Genomic DNA, 23,108 nt, shown 5'->3' with positions numbered 1-23,108 from the left:
ATCTGTTATATCTTATTTAAGGTGAGAAATTGAGAAAATTATCTTTAAAAAATGCTTCAGAAAGTTCTTATTTTTTTTAACAACTTTATTGGGGTGTAATCCACTTGCCGTACAATTCACCCTTTTGAAGTTTAAAATCTTTGGTTTCTAGCTTATTCACAGATTGTGCAACTATCACCATAATCAATTTTAGAACATATTTGTCACCCTAAAAAGAAATGTCATCCCCATTAATAGTCACTTCTCGTCCCAGTCAGTTCAGATCAGCTGTGTGTGTATTTACCTATTCTGTGTATTTCCTGTAAATGGAATCACATCTTTGGTGACTGATTTCTTTTACTTAGCATAATGTTTTCAAGGTTCATCCATGTTTTAGCTTGTTTAAATTTTTTACTGTAACTTGCTGCTGGCATATTCAGTACATGATAACATTTTTGTTACCAGGTAAAAAATAATTTGATTGTCTTGTTACTTTTTTATTTGTCTCACTGAAATACTACGTTTGGTGAGGTGTTATCATTAACTTCTCAGGCTAGGAGCGTTCTGTTTGTTAATCTTGCTCAGATTAGATATTTTTCTGAGAGCCATTATTCATCCTTCTTCATACCTTTTTCATAAAAATTATGACATCTTCTCTCCCTTACCACAGACCCAGTCCAGTATACCTGATTATCTATTTACTGTTTAGAGTACGTATTACATACTACTTAAAATTTTCCTGTGTTGTGTTCTTTTTAGACCCTGTTTGGAAATAACAAGCTTACTACGTTTGGAACCAGCACAACCAGTGCTCCTTCATTTGGTACAACCAGTGGCGGGCTCTTTGGTAACAAACCAACCCTGACTTTAGGAACCAATACAAACACTTCCAATTTTGGTACATACAAAAAGCAGGTTTGACTCTCTTAAAGTTACACTGACTATACCACACATCATTCTCCTGATTCATATTATTGGGAATATTTTAAAATTTGCAGGTAAGCTCTGACTTGATAGGAGATTACCAGAGGGAAAAGCTTAAACTCAAGGACTTGGGTTAAGATGCCTGGAAGAGATATAAATTGCCTTAACTTATATTCTTTGACTCCCTGCTTTGGATAAAATGGAATATTTAATGGATGCAGTAGAGGTATCTTGCAGAATGTTGGTTCTCTGATGGAGGTAGATTATTTTCAAAATAAGAAAACATTTTCGTTGGATTACCTCATCAATAATTGAGAAACAAAAAGTAAAACACATTTGGTTGAGATAACACATTGTTTTAGACCAAGTTACACATTGTTTTAGACCAAGTTCTTTCACACAGGAAGGTAGTGAACAGATGAGATTTGATGATCCTTTTTAAACTTTTTATTGTTTTGTGTTTTGTTGTTTTTTTGAGATTTGAGGATTCTTATTGAAAGTTGAAGCCTTTCTGATTTGAGGGATTGTTCAGTAATTTTCCTATAGTTGGCAAAAATGTTTTATTTTGAATACATATTCATGGGGAAAAAAATTGGACAATAGCAGGTAAGATTGAATGACAGAAAAACAAACTTTAAACTGCTCTTCAGAGATATGCTGGAAATTTTTTAATTTGTTTAATAGAAACTTTATTATTTTAACTGTAACTATCTAAGTAAGTTTTCAAACAGTTTCACCATATTTTGAGTTAAATCAGTCACGGAAAGTTCATTTCATTACCAAAGGAAATAGTGATTGAAATACTTCTTTAAAGTATTTCATGTACCAGACATAACATTAGGCTCTGGATATCTAGTGGGAGATGAGTACAAGCATATCGTTATTTGCCTTAAGTCAGCAGTTAAATTTTTTCAGTGAGTTTTTTAAATGATCTTGTATTGGAAAAAGAGGCTGCATTAACTATCTATTGGAATGGTATATGTTTTCATAGAAAGGAGCTATGTGAAGGGGATAGATAAATCTTTGTCAGGTACCAGTTCTTAAATTAATGTATTAATATTTGATTTGATTTTTATAACCCCTTTCATTGTTATAAAGTGAAGTGTGAAGAGTGAAGTTGTTCATTCACTCCTAGTAATGCTTATCATTCTACGTATAGACATTCTACCTTTTTGTCTGTACTCGATGAAAGAATGGTCTTGAGACAGTGGACTTGGTTAGCATGGATATCAGTTTTGTGTATTTGTTTCTTATCTATGAAATAAGATGAGAAAGATAACTTAAGGGTTAAATCAGTGTTTTTCAGCCTTTTTAAATCACTGTCACTCCCTTTTCCCCAGGGATCCTTTGTAGACCTTTTTCCTGCTCACCTCATGAAATTTTAATACCTCGTATATTCTGTGTTATTTGTTTATGTACTGTGGCTCTTTGGAAGACCATAAACCATTTTTAATTGATGATAATTGCTTTACAATATTATGTTGGTTTCTGCCATACAACAACTTGAATCAGTTGTAGCCCTCCCTCTTGAACCTCCTTCCCACCCCAACTGCATAAACTATTTTATCTATGATTTTTTTCTCCCCCTTAAGAGGTAATTTTGATCCCTTTGAAAATGAATGTTTTTTTGGTAGCACACTTGATGTTCTGAATTAAATATATTTTCTATCTGACAAGGTATTTGTGTAGACTACTTAATTTGGAAATGAAAACCCTCATCTTTATTTGATGTGCCTCACTAACTTATGTGCTGAATTGTCCTTTTTTTTTTTTAAATCCTTAATGCTGACCTAGTGCCTGGCATAGAGTAGGTGCCCACTAAGAGTTTATTAATGAATAAGCCCTGAGAGGAAAGACTCCCAAGAAATACAGATTGCAGGGTGACAGGTTTTGTTTTACTCTTGGGTGAACTTAATCATTCCATTACCACCGTAGAGGGATCCAGATCTAAGTGAGACTTTCTTTGTATTCCTCTTGTCTTGGGAAGCTGTCAATTTGATGTTGTGGGCAGAGATATTCTTCTGATTTGGAAATAAGTCATATAACAAATCTGGAATTGGAATAAGGTTGCACAAAGATTTGTTGCATTGTTATATCATTGTTCGTTGCATGTTACCCAGTATGGGATTGTGTTTCATTATGGTAATGATAAATCCAGAGTTTAAAAGGTTGGAATACTTGCTACAATTGATGTTGCCACACCCTTAAGTCATTCTTTAGAGTCATCTGTTCCTTTTCTTAGTAATTATTCCTAACAAGGACTAGTTTAAGACTGAGTATATGACAGTGTCAGTTTCTGAATGAAAGGAATAGTTTAAGGAGAGAAATTACAGGCAGGATGTTAGCACTGGTGAGCAAGTTAGGTTGAAGATCTTTTGAGTATTGATCTTTTGAGTGTTCAATTCAGTTCAGTCGCTCAGTTGTGTCCAACTCTTTGCGACCCCATGAACCGCAGCATGTCAGGCCTCCCTGTCCATCAACTCCTGGAGCTTTGAATAAATTATTGGTTATTCATGCTACATGGGTAAGGTTTGAGTTATTTGTACATAAACATCTGATTTTTTTTAAGCTTTTAAAAAAATTGATACATAGACATTACATTTCAGATGTTTAATGTAATAGTCAAATATTTGTATATATTGTGAAATGTTTACCACAGTAAGTCTAAGTAACGTCTGTCATCAATAGAAATTTTTTCTCATGATGAAAATTCTAAGATCTCCTACTCTCTTCAGTTCAGTCGCTCAGTCGTGTCCGACTCTTTGCACCCCCATGAACTGCAGTGCGCCAGGCCTCCCTGTCCATCACCAACTCCCAGAGTTTACTCAGACTCATGTGCATCGAGTCGGTGATGCCATCCAGCCATCTCATCCTCTGTCATTCGCTTCTCCTCCTGCCCTCAATCTTTCCCAGCATCAGGGTCTTTTCCAGTGAGTCAGTTCTTCACATCAGGTGGCCAAAGTATTGGAGTTTCAGCTTCAGCATCAGTCCTTTCAATGAATATTTAGGACTGATTTCCTTTAGGAAATCCAGGGCTCCTTTAGGATGGTTTAATCTCCCTGTAGTCCAAGGGACTCTCAAGAGTCTTCTCCAACACCACAGTTCAAAAACATCAATTCTTCAGCGCTCAGCTTTGTTTATAGTCCAACTCTCACATCCATACATGACTACTGGAAAAACCATATATACCTACTCTGTTAGCAATTTTCAGATATGCAGTGCAGTATTTTTAACTATAGTCAGCATGCTATGCCTTAAAATCCCAGGAGTTATTTTATAGCTCTAAGTTTGCCCCTTTTGACTCTCCGTCACCAATTTTGCCTGTCACCCACCCTCTGCCTCTGGCAACCACTGATCTGTTCTCTGTATTGGTGAGCTTATTTTTGTTGGTGGTGATTTTGTTTTTTAAGATTCCACAAATAAGTGAGAACACTTGTCTTTGTCTTGTGTCACTTATTTATATTTGATTTTCTTTGCCTTGCTTAATTCACATAGCATTATGCCCATAAGGTCTCCCCATTTTACACAGATGCAAAGTTTTCTTTGTATTTTGTGGCTAAACAATATTTTGTTACACATATATACCATGTTTTCTTTACCCGCTCATCCACTGATATGCACTTAGGTTGCTTCCATATCTTGGCTATAGTAAATAATGCTGCTGTGAATATTGAGGTACATATTTGTTTTCAAATTAGTGTTTTCGTTTTCTTTGGGTATATACCCAGGAGTGGAATTGGTGAATTGTATGGTAGTTCTATTTTTTAATTTTTTGAGAACCTTCCATACTATACTGTTTTCCATCATGGCTGCACCATACATTCCCACCAACATTGTAGGAAGGGTCCCCCTTTTCTCCACAGTCTCACCAGCACTTATTTTTTTTTATTGTATGATTTCATTTATATAAAATGTTCAGAATAGGCAAATCCATAGAGACACAACATAGATTGCTGCTTGCCCTGGGGTTAGTGGGGGTGTTAAAGGGATATGAAGAGCAGCTGCTAATGAGTACTGTACTGGGTCAGATAGCACCCCCCACCCCCAATTTAGAACAAAAATGTTCTAAAATCGATCATGGTGATTTTGCACATCTTTGTGGATATACTAAAAACTAAAAATATACTAAACTGTACATTTTAAATGGATTAATTTTTTGGTGTGTGAATTACATCTCAATAAAGTTGTTATTAAAAATATTTAAAACTATAAAAAAATACCAAAGAACGAACAAGGTCCTTGAGTAATCCCAACACAGAGAACTTCCACTTTCAGTCAGTATATTAAAGTGTGACGAGGTTGAGAGTTAAATACTGCTGCTGCTGCTAAGTCACTTCAGTCATGTCTGACTCTGTGCGACCCCATAGACAGCAGCCCACCAGGCTCCCCCGTCCCTGGGATTCTCCAGGCAAGAACACTGGAGTGGGTTGCCATTTCCTTCTCCTCACCAGCACTTATTATTTGTTGTCTTTTTAGGTAGTAGTCGTTTTGACAATGGTGAGGTGATGTCATTGGCTTTGATTTGTATTTCACTGGTGATTAGCTATGTTAAGCATCTTTTCATGTACCTGTTGGTCATCTGTATGTAGTATTTAGAAAGACGTCTGTTCCTGTCCTCACTGCATTTTTTTAATTGGATTTTTTGCCATTAAGTTGTGTGAATTCTTTATGTAGTTTTGAATTTTAGCCACTTATCATATATATGATGTGCAAATATTTTCTCCCATTCAGTAGATTGCCTTTTCATTTTGTTGTAGTTTCCTTTGCTGTGCAGAAGCTTTTTAGTTATAGTCCCGCTTATTTATTTTTCTTTTGTTGCCTTTGCTTTTAGTGTCAGATCCAAAAATCATGACCAAGGCAGATATAGAGGAATTTACCCCCTATGCTTCCTTTTAGGAGTTTTATGATTTTAGATCTTGTGTTCAGGTCTTTAATCCATTTTGTTTATGGTGTAAGATAATGGTCCAGTTTTATTCTCTTATGTGTGGTTGTCCAGTTTTCCCAGTGCCATTGGTTGAAGAAACTGTCCTTTCTCCATTGTGTATTCTTGGCTCTTCTGTTGTAAATTAACTGATTGTTGATTAATTGTTCTTAATTTTAACTTAAAGTTGTTTTGAAATAACTGAGTTGATAAACCTTTGTCAGTGAGAATCTGTGGAAATGTGTGGTATAAACAGTGTAAGTTGGGACTTATTTCCCTCCTGTGGGTTTGAGGTAGTTCACAAGTATCTTGTTTTCTGCTGTTTATAGGACTGGAAGATCTTTTTTGGTAAAATTTTAACTCAGGAAAACAAAGAACATCTCCAGTACATATTCTGGTTTTTTTGTTTTGTTTTTCTTTAAAGAAAATTGATTGTGCTTGAGCAGGCAGTACTCCATTTTTGTGGCATAGCTATTAAGACAATTGAAAAGATTTAATGAACGCATGAATTAAATATATTGGAAGTATGTCAGATTACTTGCTTGGATTTTTAAATGACATTAGAAATACGTTTTTAAAAAACTTTTAAAGTAAAAGTTTTTTTAAAAACTTTTAAAGTTTTAAATTAAATTAAACTTTAAAAAAAGTTTAAACTTTTTTTCTTTGCATTTTTAATTTAGATGTAAATTCAAAACTGGCATGACACAGTAAAATATTCTTAGTTGGTGACACTGATATATATTCCAAAACACTTTATTCTAATGTGTTTTAAACTTGTTCACCTCCATGATACCTTTATAAAAGACTTCAAATGTTTCATAAGCAGATCTTGATGGCCAGTGGTTAGTTTTTCCCTCTTATCAAAAGAAATTAATGGTATGTTCATTAGCTGTTTTGTTGATGTTTAGCTCCAAAAGGAGCACAGAAGTTGTGGACATATGTGAACAAAAGAGAAATAATAGCAGCAGAGGTGTGATATGTACATGTCTTTGTGGGGAGACCTCTGGATTTTAGAAGGGAATCACAGGATTTTCTTTAAACAGTGGGGTCTCAGTGAAAGGATGGTTTGGTTCAGCTCTCCATCACCTCTGATAATGAAATAATTCAACTCAAAGTTATTCATAGATACTATTCATTATCTCTTTTTAACTGTTAGCTAGCTGAGTCCTTGCGTGCTCCTATAAGCTGATTGAATTTGACACCATTAAAGCTTCTCAATGTGTGATTACAGCCACACATTACTATCCATACAAGGTCCATCTGTTCAAAACAGAGCCTGCTGTAGAGATTTTTATAGGTAATCTTCACTTAGCGAGAATCTTTAGGTTCAGTGAAGTGTCTTGGTTGACTGTCTTATTTTTCAGTGAAAATTTGAGGGAATTATTTTTCTTCTTCTATTAATTAAGCATGAAGCATAGAATGGAGGCTTTGAGAGGACTTTTCTCGTGGTCCAGGGATGTGGGTTTGATCTGTGGTCAGGGAACTAAGAATCCCACATGCCAAGCTACAACTGAGACCTGAGGCAGCCAAATAAATTAACTAAATTTAAAAAGAACAATGGAGGCTTTGAGTCTTACAAAGGGAATGTTCCCCAAGCTCAAGCACAATCACTTTGCTTTAATATTGGGTATTATCCTATACTGAATTAAGTCTAAAATGTAATTAAGTAAATAGGAAGACTGGGGTCTGTTTATGGTTATCAAAAAAATTTTTTAAGTTAAATTAGCCTGCCATTTAAGATTTCTAAATGCCAAAAAATGAAAGGATGTAAAACTTACGGTCAGACTGCTTTGTTTTAAATTCCCTTGTACAGGAAATTGAGAATTGTGTTAAAGTACAGTCTGCTCACTCTTGTGTCCTCCTAGGATTCGGCACAAATACCAGTGGGAATAGTATTTTTGGAAGTAAACCAGGACCTGGCACTCTGGGGACTGGGCTTGGCGCAGGATTTGGAACAGGTAAGGGATTGTACCAGGAGACTCAGCAAGTGACACAACTTGGCTTTCCACCTGCTGGAACTTAAGCCTTCGTTTCATCATATGTATGAAAATAAGAGGCCTGTAGATTTTCATTTTCACAAACGGATTTATAAAACATTCCCATATGCTTTATTTACCGGGCTTTAAAACACTGGCTCATTTATCTTAGAAGCTGAATATTCATTCCTTTTCTACAAAATGTTCTCTGATAGTCCTGGTCTCCCTGGGATTTTCAGTACTTAATGTGAGACCTGTCAGTATGATGACAAGTCCCTGAGACCCTGAACTGTTAGTTAAGTAAGCTTTATTACCCTAATAATAATGCAGCAGTAAGAGCACATGCTGAAATAATTAACATACAGATTGAGGTTTTGCAAGGTCTGTGCATGCTTTTCCATTCTTCTCACTGTGTTATAGAGCTAAAATGTCAAGCCTTTGTCTCCATTCCTGCCATTGATAATTGTTTTTCAATGCTTTTGAAGACGTTGTTCCTTCTACCTGCCCAGCTGTTTTAAACAGTTGGAGAGGGTGATGGTCATAAAATGAGTAAGTGCTTACAGGGTCATTTAAGCATATAGTTTTGTCTACTTCCCCAATTCATCTGACCATAGGTGAGTCACTTAGTTGCAAATCATGTATTTCTGTGGTCTCTGCTTCTATTGTCCAGTTATCTGTCATCTCCTTTTTAATAGAACCTCATTTTGTACTCTCTGAACTGTTTCCCTTTGTTTTCTTTTTAAAATAAAAGATATAAGGTCTTAAAAAGTCAGTAACAGAAGTAACATGAAAAGCCTACACTTTTCAGTAGTGAAGTAACAGCTATTGAAAGTTTGGCATGTATATTGTCAGACTTCTTTATATACACTTTTCATATATGTGTATACACACATGTATGTTTGTATGCTGTATGTGTTTGATATAGAGAATTTTTGTGATACTCTTGAAAGGAAGCCATGTCCTATACCAGTGTTTTTTAAACCAAAGGCTGAGATATATCAGGTGATATAATATTAATGTAGTTGATTGCAACCAGCATTCTTTAAAATGAACTAGAATTTAAAAATCATTGTATATTGCAAGGTTAAATACTGATTTAACTTTTAGTTTTATATATGTGTGTGTGTTGGGTCTCAGTGTGTTTCATATTATGTGCTGTGGTCAAAATGTTTCAAACTGCAAGCAGCTTCCTTATTCTGTATTCTTTGTTTGTTTCTTTTTTTTTTTTTTTCATTTCCCATGACATTTTGGGCATATATTTTTTCTTTGGGTTGGTATACGTAGATCTAACTCATTTCTTTAAAAATAAGTATTAAGTGTTCCATTGTATACATACACACACACACACACACACACACACACAACACATGAGTAGTTACATGTGCCATAATTTGTTTGACTTTTCTCCTATTGATGGTCATTTGAATTATTTGATTTTATTAGCAGTGAGGTAGTGAAGATCTGTGTTATATAATTTTGTGTATGGAAGTGTTACTCTAGGATTGAATTGGGAATTGTCAGAAGATACACACATTTTTGAATTTTGGTCAGTCTTGCTAATCTTAATTTGCCTTCCACAAAGAATGCCAGTTTGCATTTTTGCTCATATTTTATAAAAATGCTCCCTTTTTCATACACTTTCCATGTTGTTTGTTTTCTTCATCTTTGTGTGAATAATAGTGAAAGGTGGTTCTAATTTGCACTGTGCTGATTACCAGTGAGGGATACCTTTGTGTATGTTTACTGGCTGTTTGCATCTTTCAGTTCTCTATTTATATTTGATCTTTGTTTATTGTTGATAATGTTTTATATATTGTGGATATTAAATCTTTTTGGTTGTATGGAAAACTTTTTGAGCTTTTGAGCTTCAAATTCCACAACATATGTTTTGCAAGAAATGAAAACTGAAAATCTGTGGGTTTTTGTACAATGTGTTCCTTAAACTTAAGCAGAATATAACTTCTGACATCAGTGTTCTTGTCTAATCCCAGAGGAAAGGTTAGCTTTGGTTTGGGCTTTTTCAAGGTAGTTTTGACTCTTAATTTATGAACTGTAAACCTAAGCTTGGGTAAGGTGCTACTCCAATGTCTGTTACCAGATATTTCCACTCTGTCTTTATTGTTTAATTTTGTTTATGGTATCTTAATGTACCAGTTTTATTTTTATGTGGTCAAAAGTTGTCATTCTCTCCACTTTGGTTTCTGGGTCTTGCAGACTATGATTTGCAGTACTGTATTCTGTAGTACAAGATTATAAAGTGGTCTATAAGTCTTTTCTTGATGCTGTTGTCTTCTGTTCCACAGTAATGTAATGTCTCAGTCTTTTTCTTTGTTTGAATATATTTGGTTTTCCTTGAACAGTTGAGCCTCACAGACAGTGAATCTTATTTTCATTGCTGTTATATAGTCCTAATTGATGCCTTGCCCATAGAAACTAAAAACCAAATACAATCAATAAAGAACTTTACACCCCTAATCACAGCACCAATAGATGATGTAGGGAAACGAGAGTTGTGATCACTGAGTACACACTATTGAAATTCTTTGATGGTTACATCTGCTAAAGCAGGCTTTTGTCTTTGAGAGGAATGTGTCTAGACACTATTAGGTATGCGTAGCCTCATTAGTGAATTCTGCATTGCATGATATCACAATTAGAATAACACTGTAGCTTTGGACTATGTTTTAGGGAAAGTGAAAGTTACTCAGTTGTGTCTGACTCTCTGCAACCCCATGGACTTTATATAGTCCATGTAATTCTCCAGGCCAGAATACTGGAGTGGGTAGCCTGTCCCTTCTCCAGCGGATCTTCCCGACACAGGAATCAAACTGGGGTCTCCTGCATTACAGGCAGATTCTTTAACAACTGAGCTATCAGCTATCATATCAGCAGTTGGAAATGTTCTTTACCAACATTTCCCATGTTTGAAGGAAACATTAAGCCTTTGACTGTGTGGATCACAATAAATTGTGGAAAATTCTTAGAGAGATGGGAATACCAGACCACCTTACCTGCCTCCCGAGAAGCCTGTATACAGGTCAGGAAACAACAGTTAAAACTGGACATGGAACAACAGACTGGTTCCAAATTGGGAAAGGAGTACGTCAAGGTTGTATATTGTCACCCTGCTTATTTAACTTATATGCTGAGTACATCATGCGAAATGCTGGGCTGGATGAAGTGCAAGCTGGAATCAAAGCTTACCAGGAGAAATATCAATCAGATATGCAGATGACACCACCCTTATGGCAGAAAGTGAAGAAGAACTAAAGAGCCTCTTGATGAAAGAGGAGAGTGAAACAGTTGCTTTAAAACTCAACATTTAAAAAACTAAGATTGTGGCATCCTGTCCCATCACTTCATGGCTAATAGATGGGGAAACAATGGAAACAGCGAGAGACTTTATTTTTGATGGCTCCAAGATCACTGCAGATGGTGACTGCAGCCATGAAATTAAAAGACGCTTGCTCCTTGGAAGAAAAGCTATGACCAACCTAGACAGCGTATTAAAAAACAGAGATATTACTTTGCTGAAAAAGGTCTGTCTAGTCAAAGCTGTGGTTTTTCCAGTGGTCATGTATGGATGTGAGAGTTGGACTGTTAAGGAAGGTGAGCACCAAAGAATTGATGCTTTTGAACTGTGGTATTGAAGAAGACTCTTGAGAGTCCCTTGGACCGCAAGGAGATCCAATCAGCCCATCCTAAAGGAAATCAGTCCTGAATATTCATTGGAAGGACTGATGCCGAAGCTGAAAATCCAATACTTTGGCCACCTGATGCGAAGAACTGACTGCTTGGAAAAGACCCTGATGCTGAGAAAGATTGAAGGCAGGAGGAGAAGGGGGTGACAGAGCATGAGATGGTTGGATGGCATCACAGACTTTATGGGCATAAGTTTGAGCAAACACCAGGAGTTGGTGATGGACAGGGAAGCCTGGCGTGCTGCAGTTCATGGGGTTGCAAAGAGTTGGACATGACTGAGCAACTGAACTCAGCTAGCTAAATGGGTATTCTTATATAGCTTCTTGCTTTGAGTGATAGAGATTCAAACTCATGCCTCAACAGAAGTACATTTTCATGTAACTTAGGCCTTTGGGTACTTCATGACCAGTAGGCTGTAGAAACCTTAAATGTCCAAATACATAAATTTTTTGTACACTTAGATTTAAGTGACCAATCAGTATAAAATGTTATAGTATTCTTTGACATGAATTTTTTTTTTCTCCCAGTGTGCTCAGATTAAGGAACACTCATTAAATTATGGTGGGTCAGTTTCTTGTTTCACAGGGATAGTAACTGTTTCACAGGGGTATCAGTAGTATGCCATTTTCTTGGTAATTGCTTAGTAATATTACTAAGGGGTTTTAGTGTTTAATATTTTCCATGAAGTAGTGATAAGTTTAAGGGGGTGTGTGTGTTTTAGTCGTTCAGTTGTGTCCGACTCTTTGCGACCCATGGAGTGTAGCCTACCAGGCTCCTCTATCCATAGAATTCTCCAGGCAAGAATAGTGGAGTGGGTTGCCATTACCTTCTCCAGGGGATCTTCCCGACCCAGGAATCAAACCCACTCTCCTGCTATGTGGGATTTAGTAAAGTTTGTTAGACTAAGATATACAAAATAATCTACCCAAAGCTAGTATGTTCTGACATTCTGATATATATAATTACATTCTGATATTCATTAGAAGGTCTCAAAGGAATATATTTTTACTTATTCCTTGAGCATACTTGGAGTTTTTAAGAACACTGTTACCATGGTGCCCCCAGTATATCTTCCTTATAATTCCTACAACAAATCATGAATATGACACATTTCATAAATTGACATTATCCCATCAGAGTATCCCTCAACTTGTGTAAGTCCTTTAATTATGCATTTTTATTATTTTGTAGGCTTTACTGAAATACAGTGATTTTTAGACTGTTTCCTGATTCTTCCTTCAGGGCTAATGCAAATACACACCCATCCAGAACAGAAATTTTTACCCATTTTATATACTCAGGTTTTATCTAAGCTTGTATTTAGGGGTAAGGAGGTGTTTGTTACCTGGGGGGAAAAAAAGAATCCTGAAATGTTTGCTGTAAGCTGTGTCCTTTGAAGGAATAATATATTTTTAGTTTTTCTTCGGATTTTCACCAATTTCTAATGGGTTAAGTCTTATTCCCTGTTTCAAAACTGGGTTTTTAAAGATGAAATAATCCCATTGCTGTATTGTTATCTTCTTAACATTATTAATGAGGTTGAACAGTTAGGGAATGTTTTGTTCATGTTGGAGTCACCCTCATTAATTTACATTGTATGCTTCTCTGTGTAAAACTGCCTGTCCTTTTTTCTGGTTGCATCTCACAGCTGTTTCCATTTGATATTTTTGATATCCCAAGTAAATATGTTTGAAGTGATTTTCCTGGTAAACCATATCTCTGTCAGGAAGCATTGATATGTTGAAAGGAACTTCAGATCTTCCAAATTGCCAATAACTATAACTTTTTTGAGAGTGGCAGGCTAGTGGAAAAGTACCTTTAATTTATGCCAATAGCTTATTAAAAAACTGAATTCTCCCCATTTTACACTTTAAAATCATTACCAACAACACAGTTCATAAACACGATTCATTAGGCTTTAATTGGTTCAGTTGAATGTTTTGATTTGCAGATGCTGAAATTTAAGGAGAAATGACAATTTTAAAAATTCTTTACAAATCTGTTTTTACTATACAGTAGCACTTAAGAGCCCTGGCTGATTGTCAGATGCATTGAGGTTTGAACTCTGGTTTTACCACTTACTACATTTGTGACTTTGAACTAATTTATTAAACCTTCCATTTTCTCTTCTGGAAAATGGGGATAATAGTTCCTATTTCAGATTTGTAAAGGTTAAATGATATGATAGTAGCTAATATTTAATGGATGTTAGTCTCTACCAGATTCCTAAATGCTTAATATATGTGTATTATTTTAATCTTAGGATAAATACTAAGTTATATATTATCTCATGTTATAGTTGAGGAAGCTGAAGCACAGAGGGGTTAAGTATTTTGCCTCTGACATATCTATCTCAGAACAGTGCCTGGCATATAGGTAGCATTTACTGTATTAGCTTTTTTTGTTGAAATGAGTGGTTATTATGAAGTTTCCAAATGTATTATATTTTTAAGTAACTGACCTCTGACATAACATTCAAAGGATCCTCTGTGGCGCTTTTTCTTTCCTCTTGTCTCCATAGCTCTTGGTGCTGGACAGGCATCTTTGTTTGGGAACAACCAACCTAAGCTCGGAGGGCCCCTTGGTACAGGAGCCTTTGGGGCCCCTGGATTTAATACAACGACAGCCACTTTGGGCTTTGGAGCCCCCCAGGCCCCAGTAGGTAAGTGTCAGTCACTTTAGAAGGTTTTTGCTAATACTTAACTTGCTGACTTGAATTTCCATGCTACCCTATTCCGTCCTTCCTTAAGCTGTACGTACATACAAGTCATTAAACAATCATGTAATGTGGAAGGACTTAACAATAGATCCTGGTTTTGCCCGCTTCCTCACTTCTAGTCTTACGCCCCCAAAGAAACCACTTTTGTTGCAGCTTTTAATTGATCTGGTGTATAAATAAGTTCATATCTGTAAGTGATATGTTTATATTGCTGTATTTTGCTTAAGTCTACATATATTTAACTTGTTAATAATAGATGAGAATGTAACTCACTGATCCACCTCTGTTCTTTATTCACTTCTCCCAGTATATCTATGTGTACTGAGTTCCTGAAGTTTTATCTATTAAAGTTTTTCATATTTCATTCATTTGAATATCCCTTCCCAGTTTTTGTGATGTCTGCCTGCCACTTTATTATTATTTCTAACTTAAAATTAACTTACTTTGTGAGTTACAGATCTTGTTTTTTTTTTTTTTTTTAATTGTTCATTTCCTTTTGTTTCTTTATTTTTTTATTTTCTTGGCCACACAGTGTAGCATGTGGGATCTTAGTTCCCTGACTAAGGGATGTAGCATGTGGGATCTTACGCATCCCTTGCATTGGAACCTCAGAGTCTTAACCACTAGACCATTAGGGAAGTCCCTTAAATACCTTATTTTAAAGAAAATTATATTTTATCAAAAATAAGAAACTGATATCACCTGGCAGATAGGGAGTAACTGAGATGGATGAAGGAGAGGTATAATCCTCATGTTTCACATTTTGAGAAGCCTTTGCAAATTTAAGCTATGTCCTTACATACTTTTCTTACTCTGTCAACTAGGAGATAGTATTTCTTGAGTCTCCATGATCAAGTAAGGCTAATAGTACCCTTCCTTACCCTTCTTTTTCTCTCATTTCTTTGCCCTTTTTATATTTTTGTATTAATAAAGTACTTTCTCCTAATACTTCCTGTCTTCTTTTCTTTGGGGAAAGAATAAAAGTTGTAAAGGAACATAGCATTTTATTATAACTATGAAAACATTGCTTCTTAGCCACATAAGTTGTTCTCATACAGCTATTTCTTTCTCCTGGAACTTCTAATTTTTTTTTTTCCTTGCGTTACTCACCCATATCACCTTACATTAGTCCAAATTCTTAAGGGTGGTACCAGAATTCTTTTACCTCATTCTTTAATCTCTCTGTTCTGTAGCAATATGAACTCTGTTTACTACCTAGGCCTTCAGCATTGCTCTGGGATATTCCCTTCACGTCTGCTCACTGGAAACTGATATGTCTTGGATATAGGTTTTTTCTCTTTATTTCCTAAATTTTCTGGAATGTATCTTCAAGTTAAAGTTATATGAAAGATAAACTTTGACTGCTTACAGTTCTGAAAACATCTTCATTTGTTCCATACACTTATTATGAAACTGGTGTGAAAGTAATTCACCCTCAGAATTTTGACTGTATTTCTTGCATTAACCGTTATTGGTAAGTTTCATGCCTTTCTGAAACTTGTTCCCCCACCCCCACAAACGTTTAGGATTGTCTCTTCTGAAATTTCTGTGATTTGCTTATACCTTTTCCTTTTTTTTTTTTTGGCCACACTGTGAGTCTTGTGGCATCTTAGTTCCCCAACCAGGTTTCACACATGGGCCCCAGTAGTGAGGGTGCCGAGTCCTAACCACTGGACTGCCAGAGAATTCACAGACCTTTTCTGTCCTAATGTTTGATTTTTTTTTTAACTCTTGTTTCTACTTTCTACAAGGTTTTTTATTGTCTTCTGAATCATCTTTTTGGATTTTTATTGTTTTCCTCATTCTCTGAAAGTTCCTTCTTTTAAGCATCCTGTTCTTAGATGCAATTTTTCATTAAAACTCTGATTAGGAAGATGACAGGATAGAGTAGTTGTTTTGTATATATACTTTGTATTGATTATTTTTTCACAGTCTCACTTTCTCAAATGTAGTAGTCTTAAATCACTAGGCTTTCTGGGATTAAGGCAGAAAGTCCCCATTTTGACTATTATCCAAGATACAGTTTACTTTCTTTTTCTTTATCACTGTCTCCACTTCTTTCCTTAGACATTTGTTATGTTTTCTCATCTGTTCATTTACACCTTCCTGTTCTTTGTCATTATGTGTTATGTAGATAACTTACTTTGTTTTAACCATAGATTTTAATTAGGTCTGTGAAGGTACTAGAGGTTAATTAGAACTCTTAATTTCTGTGTGAAAAATTAAAGTCAGTTTTATCATTAAAAGATATTTAAGTTTTATTTCTTTTCCTTAGTTTTTATTTCAGTAAGTGGTAGCACAAATATCATAACCTGCTATTTTTACTTTGATAGCTTTTGATTGGTTTTTTAATAATCCATCATTTCCCAAAGCCAGTTAAAAGTTCCTGACATGAATTTGATATTGTAGTTCCATACAGTAGTGTTACGGCCCATTTAAATGTAGGTATATTGATTTAGAATGCATATCTTTTGCATCACAGGATATGAAAGGTGCTTTAGAGCTTGTTGGAGTCTCTTACTTAAAAGCCTCAGCTGTGGTGGCTTCTTTACATGTCAGGCCAGTACATTGTTCAGGTTGTTTAGAAACCAAAACCTGCCTTTTTAGAGTTTCAACTCAGTGGTTCTACTTTTAGAGTGGGAAATGGAAATCCCATGGACAGAGGAGCCTAGAGGGGTTCTACTTTCACCTCCTAAACCCAAGCAAGATCAGTCTCCTACAGTTTCTTTGTGGTAACCCTATTGCCTTTCTTTCAATTAAAGTATCAATTTCTTCTGTTCTCAGAAAACTTGATTTTTAATCCTTCTATCTCTTTAATCATTTGATCATGATGTGGTTTTTCAGCATGTTTTCAACTTTTATGACCAGAACTGACTATTAACACCAATCAATGTGGCTTCACTAATGCTTATGTTTGCTTGTTCTCTTATTCTTGCTAACTAATCAGCTCTTTACCCCACTCCAGTACTCTTGCCTGGAAAATCCCATGGATGGAGGAGCCTGGTGGGCTGCAATCCACGGGGTTGCTAAAGAGTCAGACACGACTGAGCGACTTCACTTTCACTTTTCACTTTCATGCACTGGAGAAGGAAATGGCAACCTACTCCAGTGTTCTTGCCTGGAGAATCCCAGGGACTGGGGAGCCTGGTGGGCTGCTATCTCTGGGGTCGCACAGAGTCGGACATGACTGAAGCGACTTAGCAGCAGCAATCAGCTCTTTTCTGTATTTGAAATAATCTAGTTAACATAGAGTGGATTTTATATTTAAACATACAGAAATAAAGATATCCTTGCACACATTCCTAATTATGTTTGGATTAGTTGAGGAAGTTTTTATTTGAGCATGCCCAGGAAAGGTGACCTATACTTATTAAATGCTGGTCCTGATCAGTGGCTTTTTTTTTATTTTAATACATAATTGATTGTCAGGTGACAAACTGATTAGTGAATATTAGAGTTCTTTAATAAATAAAAGTATTCAGGCTTTCTTCAGTCTCGTATAGTCCACAGAAAAACATCATGTTATTGTGCATCCCTGTGTATCAAAAGCTACTTCCTATATATTTTTCTCAGCAGTAGTCTGAAATTAGATTTAGGAACTTTCTGAGCACAGACAATTTATGATCTTCAAATTGACATCTCTCCTGGGTTTTGCACTCCTGAGCAAATTTGTACTCTATCTTTATACATCAACATACAGTGTTTTAGTATTGAGTGAATACATGCAGTTTTAAGAAAGCTCAATTTGACTAAGGTGGATCTACCTCGTTTTCATTAATTTTACTTTAATTTTCTGTTCTAGGTTTGTTGTTGGTGCTACTCTTGTCTTTCTCCCCCGTTTTAAATTTTTCAAAATCTTTTTGTTTATGGTACCCCCTTTATATTAATTACTTTATCATATTTGGGGTTTAGCCTTATTTTAAATGTTTATAAAGAAAAAAGTATTTTATTTCTAAAAGTGAAATCACTGTGATTTTATTTTTTATCAGTATTTGGTTTTGAAATATTTATCTTGCAAAGAAGTTCCTTGATCAGTCAAGGTGCAGTGCACATAGTTGTGGGACTACTTGTTGCTGGTTTCTTTTTACTGTGTATGATTGTAGATCATTGTTCCTGTCTCTCATAAGGATGAAATACAGCCATTTTCACTTTTGTTTGCTACCTTTCTTCCTCTTTGTTCTCAGTGTACTTAATATTTTTTATTCTGGAATTTTTTACTTATTGAATCAAAGATACCTTATTTCCACATTGCCATTTTTAATATCTAGTTAATCCATCATGTTGATGAATCATGATTTTTGCAAGTGTTAACTTAATGTCGGACATAGATTGTTTCCAAGTCTTGACTATTGCAGATAATGTTCAGTGAACACTTGCAAACATTTCTTTATTTTCTTTCTAGTTTAATTCAGTCTTTGGGTTAAATTTCCATGATTGAAATTATTAGGTTAAAAAATATAAAAACAGTACTTGCTCTGTGTACTGTCATTGTTTCTTTTAGACCAGTTAAACCAGTTTGCAGTGTTTCTGAAAGTCATACTGTATCCCTTTTTATACAGCTGAGCCATTGATAATGAAGTGGATATAAAATGTCTTCAAGGTTGTTGTGGTTTACATTTCTTTGATTATTAGCAATAATGAATACTTCAGTAAAATTTTATGTGTGTTGTCTCTTGTGAAATGCTCCCCATATCTTTGATCTTTTAGATTGTTTAATTTTTTTCACAGTTTGCTCCTCTGCTCTCTACCAGTAATGCTACTGAGTGAGTCTGAACATTTTGAAGGGAGCCTTGAGTTCTCTTGATTTAAGGCACTGGATCCTTGGACTGATGTGTCTTGCCTTTTCTTTCCTTTTTTACAAAGCTTTGACAGATCCAAACGCTTCCGCTGCCCAGCAGGCTGTTCTCCAACAGCACATCAATAGTCTGACATACTCACCTTTCGGAGACTCTCCTCTCTTCCGGAATCCCATGTCAGACCCTAAGAAGAAAGAAGAGGTAAATTTAAGGAAGTTTCAATAAAATTAGTTCTCAGAGTAGGAAAACTTAGGTGTAATTTTTTTTTTTAACTTAATTTTGATTGGAGGACAATTGCTTTACAATCTTGTGTTGGTTTTGTAATTAAATTTTTAAGACATGTTATTTATGCTTTTCAGTAGGCCAGGGGTACAAAAAAGCTAAATTATTTTTGTATCTGGAAGGCAGCATGACGGTGAAAATGAGTGTTAGACTGAGGTGAAGGCTGAAACTTTTTAAGGCTGAGCCCTGAAATAAATCAGATATTATACGCTTACAGTTGAGCAAACTAAGGTTCTTGGAGGCTGATTTCTCTAGCATCATAATGTCTTTCTTTTTTTTTAATGTCTTAAATGGCAAATCAAAATTTTTTTCTCCTGATTTCTACATAGCATTGTCTTAGTCTCGTAGGCTTTAGAAATGATCTGCTCACTGTGGTGTAGCGTTAAAAGTAGTCTTTGGTCCATTTAATCCTTATTTTACCACTTACAGTCTGTGAGATGTTGGGGATCTCTTTTTGCCTCTCTGAATTTTATCTGTAAAATGGCAATAGTAATTCTATTCAGTGTTGAGAATTAAAATAAGTTGCTCAGTATACAGTTATTATTTAGTCATTTATGTCTGACTAGTCATTGTGTTGAGCACTGAGGGTACCTAATGAAAATAAACAAGAATATTTTCTCTAAGAGCTTGCTATCTAGTGAGGACGATCAGACTTGTACATTATTAAATTTACCCAGCTTTAGTTTAGTATATGCAGTAATAGAGTACATCAGCTGATGAATGGATAAACACAGTGTTGTATATCTGTATGATGGAATATCATTTCAGCCATAAAATGGAATGAACTAACAATATATGCTACAGTGTGAATGAATCTTGAAAACAATGCTAAGTTAAGCGAAACATAAAGACAATGATTCCATTTATAAAAAATGTCTAGAATACACAGATCCATAGAGACAGTAGATTTATGCTTGCCAAGAGATAAAGAGAGGCATTAGGAGGCACAGGGTTTCTTTAAGTTAATGTCTATATATTTTTCAGTGATTTATATTGCATAAAAGTTGTTTATGGCTGTGTCTCAGTTTTTCTTGATTTTTTATTTAATTAAATAAATAATAAAAAACTTAATAAAATAAGCTTAGAATTTTGATGTTATATTTTCTTAAAATGAACATAAATATTGTCATCTTTGTTTTAGAAAGCAAAACAATTGCAGGCTTTTCTCTTTTGTAAGATGAAGAGAAATGCACAAGGTATATTAATATGTTCTGTTAAGACATTTTGATTTGTGAAGCACTTCAAATGGAATGTCTTGATTATGTTTTGAAACAAGTCAGACAAACCCATTTGAAATGGGGCTGGTGAGATGAATGAACATCAGTTGTAGAGAAATAAAGGCAGTTTAATTAGCAGGCCCACATTCATACAAAGTTGGGTGAGAAATCCTTGTGTTCTGGGAGCTGAGACTCCAGAAGGTATCTAGCTGGTGAATGGCAGAGATGAGATGTGAAAGCTAGTCTTCTGGTTTTTAGGGCCAGTACCATACTTGAGTTAAACTAGAGCTACCCTTGATTTTTTTTTGTTTTTCAGAGATTGAAACCAACAAATCCAGCAGCCCAGAAGGCTCTCACTACGCCTACTCATTATAAACTGACACCCCGCCCTGCCACCAGAGTCCGACCAAAGGCTTTACAAACAACAGGCACAGCCAAGTCACATCTTTTTGATGGACTGGATGACGATGAACCATCCTTAGCCAATGGAGCATTCATGCCCAAGTGAGTTTATCTGTTTTACATATGATAGTGTATATGTTTCCATGCTACTCTCTCCATTCAAGAATATACTATTTTTTCACAACTCAAATTGGCCAAACTAGTTAAGAAAAAACCTCTCTCTTTCTGTATTTTATATATATGTATAATATATACACGTACGCACACACACATTTGTTTGAATTCTCATAATACAGATATTAAATAATAATAATTAAACAGAACACAGGAAAGTATATAAAAGAGTTGGTAAATATTGAAAATTATAAAGTATACACACATGCCTTATTAGAGTTTTGGTATATATACACAGGGGTAAAAACAAGAAAAATGCATACCAAAGTATTAACAATAGTTACCATTTGGAGATGTAATTTTAGAGCATTTCATTTCAAAGTTTATTTTTCTAGAAGTAATGTACACACATATATGCACACACACACACACAGGCTTTTTTCAAACACCAAGTACTTTTCTAATCATAAAGCTTTTTTTTTTTTTTTAAGGCTTTGGGGGTAAAATGAGAGTTCATCTCTTGTAGTTCTTTGTCTATGAGTGTTAATAGAGTATGAAAAATTATCACTCCTTTTTGTCCTCATAAGAGTATAGTGGACTGCTGCTTAAGAAGAAACAGAAAGCTCAATTTTATACATTTCTTAGAATATCATTGGATTATTTCCTGTTTATGTCCCCAGCATTTAACACATTGTTTGGTATAGAGTAGATAAAAAGGGCTTAGGTTCACCTTATTTAGTCCAGTCATCAGATCAGCAACTTTCAGGGCAGTATCACCAGGTCTTGTAATCTACAAGTATGATAAACAAATAGAAGGAATTGGAGTGGAAAGGCAGACATTTCAGACGTACACGGTTCACCCATCACGTCTCCTTGATTTACTTCTCTAGTTTTGTTGTTGTTGTTCAGTTGCTCAGTCGTGTCCTACCCTTTGTGACCCCATGGACTGCAGCACACTAGGCTTCCCTGTTCTTTACCATCTCCCAGAACTTGCTCAAACTCCTGTCCATTGAGTCGGTGATGCCATCCAACCATCTCCTCCTCAGTCATATCCTTCTCCTCCTGCCTTTTGTCTTTCCCAGCATCAGGGTCTTTTCCAATGAGTTGGCTTTTTGCTTCAGGTGGTCAAAGTATTGGAGCTTCAGCTTCAGTATCAGTCCTGCAGTGAATATTCAGGACTGATCTCCTTGCAGTCCAGGGGACTCTCTGAAGTCTTCTCCAACACCACGGTTCGAAAGCATCAATTTTTCTGTGCTCAGCCTTCTTTATGGTACAGCTTTCACATCTGTACATAACTATTGGAAAAACCATAACTTTGACTATACGGACTTTTGTCTGGAAAGTAATGTCTCTGCTTTTTAATATGCTGTCTAGGTTTGTCATAGATTTCTTCCAAGGAGCAAGAGTCTTTTAATTTCACGGCTGCAGTCATGTTTCTAGTTTTACTCCTACTTAACTAGTTGCTCCTCCTGTCTCCCTTGCTGGTTCTTCCCTCTTCTTCCTGATTCCTAGGCTCAACTCTTGATCTCATTATCTTTATTCACTTCCAAAGTGATTTAATATCTGTAGTCTAATTCTCAAACATTTATCTCCAGCCTGGACATCTCCCAAACTTTGGGGAGTCTTATATCCAATATGCAGCCATACTCAACATCTCCACTTATATTTATATCCAAATTAATGTGTCCAAAATTGAACAAACTCCTGATCATCTCCTTCAAAGCTGTTCCACCCAAAGCCTTTCCTGTTGCATCTAATTGCATTTTTGTCACTCTAGTTGCTCAGGCCAAAGTTTTTGGAATCATCATTGACTTTTATCATACACCTAATATCTAAGCCTTTAGCACATCTTTGTTCTACCCTTAAAAATTATCAAGTATCTGACCAATTCATACCATATTCACTGCCACTAATTACCTTAATCCAGGGCACCATCATCTCTTGATTGAATATTACAATATTCTCCTAACTAATCTTTCTGCTTTTATCCTTGTTTCTTTGCATTCTGTTCTGAAATACAGTTAATAGTGATTCTTTTAAAGTGTAAGTCAGACCACGTCAGTCTTCTGTCCAAAA

The 23,108-nt window shown here is 35.5% G+C and overlaps 1 protein-coding gene across 3 annotated transcripts in view; it reads left to right on the top strand.

Annotated features, from left to right (window-relative positions):
• NUP98 (nucleoporin 98) overlaps nucleotides 1-23,108 on the top strand; it is an 86,766-nt gene that overhangs the window by 20,743 nt on the left and 42,915 nt on the right. Inside the window, exons 10-14 of one of the 3 annotated variants that reach the window (XM_027563053.1) lie at nucleotides 739-826; nucleotides 7,690-7,782; nucleotides 14,024-14,164; nucleotides 19,085-19,218; nucleotides 20,833-21,020. In XM_027563053.1, coding sequence (XP_027418854.1) covers nucleotides 739-826; nucleotides 7,690-7,782; nucleotides 14,024-14,164; nucleotides 19,085-19,218; nucleotides 20,833-21,020 — 644 coding nt within the window. Of the gene's footprint in view, nucleotides 1-738; nucleotides 878-7,689; nucleotides 7,783-14,023; nucleotides 14,165-19,084; nucleotides 19,219-20,832; nucleotides 21,021-23,108 lie in introns of all 3 variants that reach the window. The other 2 variants (XM_027563054.1, XM_027563051.1) reach the window with 2 other exon arrangements.

The sequence above is a fragment of the Bos indicus x Bos taurus genome, chromosome 15, assembly GCF_003369695.1.
Source record: "Bos indicus x Bos taurus breed Angus x Brahman F1 hybrid chromosome 15, Bos_hybrid_MaternalHap_v2.0, whole genome shotgun sequence".
NCBI lineage: Eukaryota > Metazoa > Chordata > Mammalia > Artiodactyla > Bovidae > Bos > Bos indicus x Bos taurus.
Note: the sequence above shows the minus strand (reverse complement) of the source record. Positions and strands in the feature narration are given on the sequence as shown.